General features: G+C 38.6%; 1 protein-coding gene across 2 annotated transcripts; it reads left to right on the top strand.

Annotated features, from left to right (window-relative positions):
- The first annotated feature begins 554 nt into the window (after positions 1 to 554).
- On the top strand, positions 555 to 9,997 carry LOC106746206. 2 transcript variants are annotated; one of them, XM_014622514.1, is made up of 4 exons: positions 555 to 699; positions 3,505 to 3,906; positions 4,874 to 5,087; positions 9,636 to 9,997. In XM_014622514.1, the coding sequence occupies exons 1-4, from the start codon at positions 660 to 662 to the stop codon at positions 9,694 to 9,696; spliced, it is 717 nt and encodes a 238-aa protein (XP_014478000.1). In that variant the 5' UTR covers positions 555 to 659; the 3' UTR covers positions 9,697 to 9,997. The 2 variants fall into 2 exon arrangements, with proteins under 2 accessions (XP_014478000.1, XP_014477999.1); XM_014622513.1 differs by lacking the exon at positions 9,636 to 9,997 and adding an exon at positions 6,380 to 8,411.
- Positions 9,998 to 10,726: the final 729 nt, after the last annotated feature.

Raw genomic sequence — 10,726 nt, 5'->3', positions numbered from 1 at the left:
AAAGAAAACCTGTTTAAGAGGTACCGAATACACGTATGCATTCTAAAATATCACTTGAGATATCATCATTACTAATACAAATTTTTTTTATGTAAAGAAATTCTGCGCTCAATAATTTCAATGGAACATCTAAAACTGACAAGAGCGAAAATGCATTGAACGCCGTTATTAATATTTCGTTCTAAAAATCTACTTTGTAATACGCATGCAAGAAAGAGAGAGAGAGAGAGAGAGAGAGAAACAAAAATTAAAAGAGAGGAGTACGGGGATATTATCATAGATGGTAGGAAAGAGACAGAAAGTCACGAAGTGAACCTAAAAGACGGAGGGAGAAAGAGACGGGAGAAAGAGAGAGGAGGCATAGAAATACGAGAAAAGTAGAGAGGTGTACCTCTTCTTGAAGTGTCTGGAGGAAGAGGAGGAGGAGGAGGAGGGAAAGGAGGTGGTGGTGGTGGAGGTGACCGTAGGGGGGAAAAGAGGGACCTAGACACGTGACCAATGACTTATATAAAGGTGGAGGACGACAGGGTCCAAACACAGAGTTCTCTCTCTCTCGGCGCAGCGGAGGCGGTGTCCCTAAAAGTGCCTGTAGAAAAATTCGTTTTTTTTTTAATTTTTCGTTCTCGTTTCCGCGCCACGGTCTCGACTTTTTCGTAACCATGAGGACGTACTTCGTGATAGCCGCCATTCTGATCGCCGGTACGTAAATAGAAACTATTTTTCGTGCTGAGGGTGCGAAAAGAGAGGATGGCAAAGTTAAATGGGCCGCAGTTGATTCGGAAAATCGTGAGTGTCGATGCGATATCAACTTTGACTTCAACGAAAAGGCAGTGAATGGGACATGTCGTTACCAGTGTGTGATCATGTGTAGAGTAGAGCAGTGCGCTGAAAGCAGGACAATTCGGGACTGAATCCTGCGCGGATCTCGCCAGAACGAAGGATCCGCGAAAATAATCCTTACAGTCCTAGAACTTTGATAATGGCGACCGGCTCGTTTCACGTTCGCGTGGACGAATGTACGAGTTTCGATTCGACTAATAATTATTTTGTTATTATTTATTAATGTGAATTGTTTTTATATAAATATAAACTGCTGTTGTTTTATTGTTCTTACAATATCTTTTTTGGACCATTTAACAAAATTTACAATTAGCTGATAAAATTAATAATTAATAAGATTTAAAAATTAATAAATTTATTTAAATATTGATAAGAGCAACAGCAAATTTTAGAAAACAAGCTTTGAAATAGAAAGTTTCTAAATTCTTACGAGATAAAAGAATTGCTGAGAAAAAATTACTTTTCTCAGCAAACAAAAGTGATATATATTCGATAGAAATTTTAAACGCGTTTAATTTCTATCGGATTTGTTGAAAAAATTTTCCGCTCGTGAATATAACATATATTGTATAAATAACAAGGTAATACTTTCGGCTTAAATGTTTCTTGATACAAGAAAGTGTGCTAAAGAAGATTTCTCATCACTATGTAGTTGAACCAAACTATAATTTACGAACCGTAACCATAATTATACGTATAGCATACCCATAATTGTATGACTCTATCCTGCTCGATATCACAGAAATTCACGTTTTCTCTCCTAATTATATTCATTTTTTTATCTGGTTCAGTTGACAAAAAAGATATCTCCCAAGATTCATAATTTATTGCTTCAAAATCTTTTACTTTTCTTGTAGAACTTTTTGGAGATAAAATCGTGTAAACGCTTCCATTGTCTCTAAAGGCAGCAGATTTCTCAACACTCTGAGATTATCGCGACCGCGTTAATTAAACACCGTAATAATTAAAAATTGCCTACGGCCTAAAAAAGCTTGCCACGCTTTCTCGCCGCCGCGGCATAACCTTGGCCCAGATCTTGACCCTTCTTTTTGTTTCCTCCGACTGGAAGGAAGGTTCAAGGATGTCATTCATCGCGACGAAAATTGCCCCAAGTTTTCCCGATTACATAAATTGATACCAAGAATATTCTGCACGAGTATAATTAACTGTCTCGATGTAATGTAAATGAGATAATGCAAATTCATAAATTTTGAACGTATTTTCGCACATAAAGTGACCGATCGATTACTTCTAAACTGGGGACAAAAAAGTTGACTACCTTCCAGTGGAAACAGGAATATCACAAAGAAACATCACGTAAAAAGCGTCGCGTTCGAAAAACGCACCAACCTTGCTTTAGAAAATATAGCATTATGTAAAGAATTTCTCGTCTAAAACGTATAATCGATTATTGCGTATCAATCGCTCGACACAAATAATAAATCCCCGCCGATCAATTTAATCGAAAGCATGGCGGCCACGAAAAATGAAACAAAACATCGGGTTATCCCAAAAAAGGCGAAACCGTTTCGGGATACGATAGATACAATTCGATATCCTTCTTACGTAAAATCACCACGTGTACATATTCCGGGAGCAGGCAATTATATAATAATCTAATAATGTACATTTGACAAAACAAGTTTAAAAGCGCGAACGGAACTTGCCACGACACGAGGGGGGCCGTCCCCCAAGCCGGCGGTGAATATTTCGAAGTCGCTTTCGGTACCGGTCCTGCAGAAAACGAAAGTGAATACAGCTGGTTCCACGCGGACGCGCGCCCGATATACCCACACACGCACTGACTTACGCGGCCGGTGAACGGGATGCTGGGAAGGCCGGCGCGCAGTCACGAGCGGCCCAAAGTGAAAGCGCCCCGGCGAAAGTTACCGTCCCGTGCCCCTCTTACATAAGACATTTTAGCTAAGATATTCAGGCGTCATGTGCCCCCGCAAAAGAGGCGCGATTAGGCGCTATTAGCATGGCGGCCCATACCGTGCGAAAAAGCGGCTCGGCAGGGTTTTATCTACCGCGAACAACCCCGCGAACGGTATCGACTTCCTGTTGCTAGCGCCGTATTTTACGCGACCGTCGATTAAGCGTCAACCGGAAAGAGGGAACCGGAATGCAGGTATTCACGGCAAACGGTTAATCTTAGTCCGCGATTTCCAACGAAATACGCCGCCAACAGGGATATCGAGCCGTAAGCGAGGTTGCCTTTAACTGAATTCGTGGAAATCGACGCGCTGGCCGCACCGAGCCGAAACGTAGTACTTTTCCGCATTTCCCGCCGGAAACGTTAGAAAACAAGGGATGTTATCTTTCGCGATACTTTCTATTGTACTTCTGAATCTGAGGAAAGAAAGTAACCGCACGCGCCTGCTTTGTGGCTTCTTTGGTCCGTTAACTCCGACATGTTGGAAATTGCAGCTGGTTACGTAGACCTCATTACCAATATTTCATTTGCTATTGCACATCGACATTTAATTTCGTCCTTTTATTAATCATCGATATGCGTATATTGGGAAAACTCGTGATAACTACAAAATTAAAATGTCCGACAAAACGACTTTCCGAAATCAAATCTTGACGAGAATCTAAATTTTTGCCTATAAAATATTATTAGCGTTCATATCACGTCCAACCTTCGATTCATCGTTTCAGGAACGACCGGCCAAGAAAACTTCAAATGCCCCGACGACTTCGGGTTCTACCCTCACCACAGTTCATGCGACAAATATTGGAAGTGCGACAACAATGCGGCAGAACTAAAGACATGCGGTAACGGTCTGGCGTTCGACGCCACCGACGCCAAGTTCCTCACCGAAAACTGCGACTACCTGCACAACGTGGATTGCGGCGAACGTACGCAGCTGGAGCCGCCCATCAGCACGCCGCACTGTGCCCGCTTGTACGGCATCTTCCCCGACGAGAAGAAGTGCGACGTGTTCTGGAACTGTTGGAACGGAGAGGCCTCCCGTTACCAATGTAGCCCCGGATTGGCCTACGACCGCGAAGCCAGGGTGTGCATGTGGGCCGATCAGGTGCCCGAATGCAGAAACGAAGGTACCGAAACCGAATATCGAATTCAATCGATCGCATGTGCGTTGTCATGCGCCAATTAATTAACCCTACCGTACCGTTCAATTATACCCATTCTTATTTTGCGAGTTCAATAACCAACAGGTCGTCGTACAGGTTTCTTTTGCTTCTCGACATAAAGGAAGAATTTATTTCCGGATCTTGCTTGATCCGTTTTGGAAAAGAAAGGGAAAGGAAATCGACGACTGTACAATTGAGAAAAATTATAAGAAGCCATTTTAAATTTGCATTTAAAACCATAAATATAGATATGAGTTACGAATTAGCAAACTGTGAAGAGCCCTTCATTGCATTCAATGTTAGATAATGAAATATAACAAATAGAATAGATCAGTAGATCAGTAACACAGAACGTGCAAATACCTCTGGTTACTTAGGAACTCGTCACGGACGATTTGACGCGGATAATGGAACACACGTAGAACGTACCGAGCTCGAACTCGCCTCTCTACGTCGGGACGATAAAACTGTCACGACTCCTGCCACATCCGCTCCTTTCTACTTGTCCACGTTGACTTTCGCGTATTCGCAGTGTTACCTTGATTTTATTTAATTGCACATTGTCCTAATTATCAAATTTACGTCACGATTTCCCAGCGGGCCAATTGACAAACTGCACAAACCAACGACGACAGTTGGTCCTACTTCTTTAGATAAATCCGCTATAATATCTAACCATAACTTTCCTCAAAACTATACGACGACTCACTACGCGTGATCAAATCGCCTCTCAACTTTCTGTCGATCGAAAGTGTCACGGATATACTTTATCCTGCGTACATATTTTATATTTCATGTGTATGTTTTTGCGTGTTTGCTTTATCTTTCTTTTTTTTCCGTTCGCCAACTCGAGATCAACCGGTAATGCAATCACGAGTAATCGCGACGCCTTTCCCTGTATATACAATATCCAGTTTAACGCATTGCGCAGAGGTCGCCGGAGGTTTCACGTGTCCGGCCGCGGGTGAAGTGAGCGGTGCATCCGGCAGCTTCAGTAGACACGCCCATCCGGAGGACTGCAGGAAATATTACATATGTCTCGAAGGCATCGCCAGGGAATACGGCTGTCCGATCGGCACCGTCTTCAAGATCGGCGATGCCGACGGTAGCGGTGCCTGCGAGGATCCCGAGGACGTACCCGGATGGTAAGCACAGTCATTGATTATTTCAGCTTCGCCGAGAAGTTAATTTTTCTCAACGTTCTCGAACTTTAATCTGAGTCATGCGAGACCACGCGATCGAATCGAACGCGACGTGAATGAGTAATTTGAATGTACCCGAATTCGGCACGATTCATCTCGCGCGCGCGTCGGTGAATATTAACGAACGGTGACACGGAGTTCAAGGTTTCACCGAATTAGATAATGCGATATAATCATTTTTCGCGTCACGTTATCTGTTACTATTACAATTATTCCTTGTAATCCGCGAGGAAAAGACACATCACGAAGAGCCGGCGAGAGCGAAAGAGGGACGTTAACGACGTTGCATTGTGCAATGAATGATTGCGAACGCGTCAAAGTATCTGAATTCGATTATCTCGGTAATTACAGTTCTTGAAGAGAGAAACTCTCCGGTTTCCTCGAAGATGGAATCGCGTCCGAGAGCTTTCGGAGACGTCGCGTAAGAATTGCACCCGCGGATGATCTGTAATTAAGAAAATACGTTGCGGCAAGCTTTCGCGATCGTTAATGACGTGTCGCAATACAAATAATGCACAAGTACAAATTATACACGCGAAAAGTCGCGCGTTTAAAAAACCAAACAACCTATCTCTTTCTTTTGCGAACGTCACGGAACGCTTGATCGTGAATTAGCGAGTGACTGTGTCTGCCAATTTCTGCTGATTATGTTTGTTAACGAGTCTCCTAACAAGTTTGTTAATGATTTCCTAACATGTAGCTAACGTGTATGTTAATTGTCCTACCGTTCTAATGTTTCGTTGTAACACTAGCTGCCCCCCTCCCCTTCTTTGTGTAGATCAATAACATCATTGAAAATTGATATTTCTCTATATAATTTACATATATCTATTTGTCGAATTTATGGTGTAGAGGAAAAGTCGATGTCTATGATGGATAATATTGCTCTAATCTGTTTCAAATCTACACAACGATGCGTGGAAATAATATACGAAAAGAAAAAAGATAAAGGAATAATCGTGAAAACTCGCATAGACTTTTCAACTGCAAACGGACGTCGCGACAATTACAATATGTATCTTCTTCTTTTTCATTTTATTTTACCCCGTAATGCTCTGAATAAGAATACTTTCGTAAACTTTCACGATTATGTGCTAACGCAGCCTCTCCTCTATGTATGCATGTGCATTTCGTTTGCAAGCATAACGGCAATAACACGCCACGTAACCACGCAGTAGTAGCCACCGCACCGTGCATGTCCTGACCTCCGGGTTTTTCTCGGTTCTGATCCACAGTGAGGATTACTACGGTGACCTGGACCTGAAGAGTATCCGGAAGAGCGAGCTGCTTGCCGGCATTCAAAACGAGCCAAGGAAGCCGTCGCCAAACCAGCCTCTCAAACCCAGGCCCTCAACAATACCCGCGAGGCCCTCCGCAAACCTCCAAGAATAAATCCTGATACCTCACTCCACCCCCCTTAATTCGCCCTTTCTTTCTCTTTCTCTCTGCCCCTTTAACTTACTTTCTCTTTATTGCTGTCGTTCAACTTTATTATTGAACAAAAAAAAATAGAAATATCGTTAAACATAAGTTATATCGGTGAGGATCTAGATCGTTCAAAATATTCTTCAAAAATCTAGATGGAATCCGATTAATGATAAAAAATTTTACAAATTTATTCTAGTTCCGTTTCATACCTCTCTTTAATTTATTTTGTCTCCTTTAATTTATTTCATTTGTTCTCTTTTGTATTAATAAATTGTATCAAAGCCATATTTTTCCCTCGCGCTCTTTTTACTTTCTATCCTACTTCTTTTATTCTATGCTACTTCTGTTATTTCTTGTTCCTTCTATCTTTTCGTCCTCTGTGTTTCTTTCTCTTTCTCTTTCAATTTCTTCTCATCCTCTCTCTGTTCCTTCTGCCACACATACACACATGCATACGCTCACACACAATTACATAGTCGAGGGAAACCCGCCCCGATTTTACGTAAAGAGAATTCTTCGAGGAGTGAAGTAATCGGCGCCGAGAGCCAAGAAAGCCGAAAACCCGCCCTCAAAGGCCGTAAATCCTTCTGCTTATATTATCCGCTGCGCATCATATGCGCAAGGAGGCGCGGCTCGATCTCGAGGCGGATGCCCGCAACACGAAATCCGCGAGATTCCGAGAGGACGAGGAGTGTGATCGAGCTGTCGTGAATTTTACTCCAGCAGAATTCTTTCACGCGATTCTTTCGTCGCCCCGATCACGTGTTTCCGCGCGATTTAAATGCGCAGAGAATAATACTATTTTTTTAATTATAATAGAATAGAAGAAAGAAGATACTTAAAGTGCGATCGGTTAGCGTGACGAGTAGCGTAATCGCGAATTTCGAAAAGTTGTGCGAAATTATTCGGCCACTGTGATGACCAAGATACACACAGTCGTGAGATAATAAAGAAAATTGCTAATTTCCTAATACGATGCGTAAAATTAATAATAATTTATATATCACAAAACTTGCAAATACTATGTATAATAACTTCAATACTATCTTTATCAGTTTCACATAAGATTCACTTTGCAATATAAAAGAATATTGTCGGAAACCAGCAATTATTTTGTCCTGGCAAATGATTAAGAAATAGTTAATGTTTTGCAAAATTGTGTTAATTGTGATGTCTCATCGGCGATCTTTCTTTTTCACACGTAAAAATAGGAATTAGAAACCTGCATTTTCACGAACGCAATACAAAAATCGACAATCATTTTATAAAATCGAACAGTTTTTGAAAATGCATTCTACCGGTCGTCCCTGTAAGTATTTTACCCACTGTGTTGTCTTATCACTATTAATAATTTACAAGTTACTCATCTCTTAATGATGTACAGAGATAATTACAGAGACTATCGATAATGTATTTCCTGAGAATTTTGTAGTTCTGATAATAGTTGAGTTTTGTTCCCGATTGAAAGACACATTTCCCCTACACGAAATTATGTTGATTTTAATCCTTATGTGTGTATGAGAGAGACACGATTAAAATAACAAAAATAAAAGGGGTCAATTTCACGATAAGTCGCAAACAACAACGAGTTCATCGGACTCGCGCGACCCACGGTCTACGATTTATAATTCAGAAATCTTTCCGACTCTTGGCGCCAATATGTAGGCAAGCTCGGTCGGTCTGTCGTGTATTTTTAAGTAAAGTGAAAAGTGCGTACAATAAAAAAAAGAAAATTCTTCTTAGATTTCGACTTGTATTTTTATTGCACATTTAATGCTAAACGCGTCTGTTGAGTAATGAAAGCTTTTCAAGATAAACAATAAGTATTGGCCAATAAGAGCCTGCGCACAGTTATTTTAATGCGATTAAATTTTTCATTATATCGTGAAATTTTTCCATTTGTTCTACTTATACAATATGAAAATTTTATACTACAAAAATTCAGATTTTCAAATCTACTTATTGCGTGTAAGGAATTTTGTCAATGCTCAAACTGAAAATACATTTGATTCTAAGACCGATTTATGTCATACGTAATATTTAGTTTGCATGAAAAAGGAAATATATACAGCCTTGTTTAGCATTAAATGTGTAATAAGAATGCGAATATATTTTATATCTGGTTATCCTAAATCCTTTATCTTAATCAATCCTCTATTATTTAATTATTGTTAATGTCAATATATATTTGTATATTTAATATATGTGTAGTTTATTTAATGTACTTAGTGTACTTAGTAATTTGGTAACATATTCTGTGTATAATCATCTCTATTGCATGACATATACTTATATATATAATCTAAAAACATATATGTAACCTAATCGTAACACATATGCAAGGTGCATTAACTAAAAACTAGAAAACAACATATTAACTTAAATCAATTATTTTATATGTTTAGATTCATTTTATCGTAATAATTGAAGAAGTTAAACAATTAGGAAGTAATAATATTATTAGTATTATTGTTGTTATCATTATAAAATACCTTAAGAATTCCATTTCACCTTATACCTTACCCCAGATAAAAATTGAAGATAAGATTGAAGATAAATCGAAGATAGATTCATGTAAGAGTATATGCAAAATATCAAACACACTGATTACATATTAATGAAATATCTATACTTACAATTAACAAAATATTAATAATATGAATGTAATAAAAAATAATAATTAACCTTCAACCACAACTTTAAATTGCGATCTTTAAACGTGGAGAGATTAAAAAAAATTTTCGTTTGAAGGTATAAGTTACATTTACAAAATATTTATTCTCTGTCGCATTGCAAACTTACCAAAATGACTTTATAATTTATTTTTAATCATCAGATAATTGAATATCTTCAATAAATCTTTCGAAAATTTGACTGTATAATTTATTATTAATCATAATGAATTCTTTAATTTTAATTATTAATTGATGTAAATTTGTAAGCTATATACACGCCAAGATAGAACAGGCATTTTAATGATCAGCTTAATTAGTTGAAGGTTGGAAATAACCTCACATGCGTGTTACGATTAAGTCACAAATAATATTGTTATACGTTTCTCAGCCAAGATTACTATGGTGATGTGGATCTAAAGGCCCTTCGCAAGCTAGGCTACAGAAAATAGAAGCGTTTACATGCAAGCAAAATATTCACCAGTAAACAGCACGCCGTCCGCCTGCAAAGAAGCCGTTTCATGATGATGATGATAAATCCATATCGTTGTCCGCAACGACGAAGAACAATCTGTAAATCATATTTTGGAAAATTAATTATGTTCACCATTAAATCGTCGTCGTTCCCATACAAAAAAGAAACTACAAGAATACGATAAAATTACTAGTATATTATTGAAGAATAATAGTTCAGTTGTTTTTTAATAGTATACCAGTAATTTCTTCTTGTAGTTTTTTTCGCACGAGTTAGCGTGAATCGCCATAAGTGAAATCAACCATAAATTATCAAAATTACATGTCGAAAGGAGATATATGTACGCAAGTTTTTTGTTATCCTTTTTACTAGCTCTCTCTTGCTCTCTCTTTTTTTTATTCTTGTGAAACGCAAAAAGTTACTTTTAAGTGTATGTGTAATGTAATAATAAGTATATAATTTAATAAATATTATAAGTAAATATACATGTAGTAAGATAATTTAAGGCAATAATGTGTATAAAATGAATGCATTATTAAATATGTATTATTTCGAGAGAAATTCGAAACTGGCTGTATGATCTATTCATTCGATATGCTATAATACACGATACTATAATTTAGCCAATAGTGCTCAAATCGATTCCGAAAAGATGAGTGATTCGGTCAAATAATTTAACCAAATAAGATATACGTGACATTCAAGGCAGTAGAGGTAAAATCTGCTAGTAATAGGTGATATCTTCAGTGGACTGCTTGCGTTCTATTGAATTAGCGTTGTTCAAAAGACGCCATATTCGCCATGTTCTATTGAATTAGCGTTGTTCAACAGACGCCGCTCACTCTCTCGATATTCTTGCTCAACGGACGGGATTTGTGTAATTACTGGAATAGAGGACATCTTAGTTCCAACGCATGGTAACGTAATCGACAACACGAAGGATGGTTAACTAACTGCAGTCAGCAGAAACGTTTGAAGGCAACGTTCGCGCGTCCACTTCCTTACCC

This window comes from Dinoponera quadriceps, unplaced genomic scaffold, assembly GCF_001313825.1.
Source record: "Dinoponera quadriceps isolate SergipeBrazil2010 unplaced genomic scaffold, ASM131382v1 scaffold566, whole genome shotgun sequence".
Classification (NCBI taxonomy): domain Eukaryota; kingdom Metazoa; phylum Arthropoda; class Insecta; order Hymenoptera; family Formicidae; genus Dinoponera; species Dinoponera quadriceps.
Note: the sequence above shows the minus strand (reverse complement) of the source record. Positions and strands in the feature narration are given on the sequence as shown.

Bases quoted from the DNA above. Each gene is read 5' to 3' on its own strand.
- LOC106746206 (XM_014622513.1), top strand. From the start codon at position 660: ATGAGGACGTACTTCGTGATAGCCGCCATTCTGATCGCCG. The intron at 700-3,504 runs GTACGTAAATAG...TCATCGTTTCAG, and splicing joins AGCCGCCATTCTGATCGCCG to GAACGACCGGCCAAGAAAAC. The intron at 3,907-4,873 runs GTACCGAAACCG...CGCATTGCGCAG, and splicing joins GCCCGAATGCAGAAACGAAG to AGGTCGCCGGAGGTTTCACG.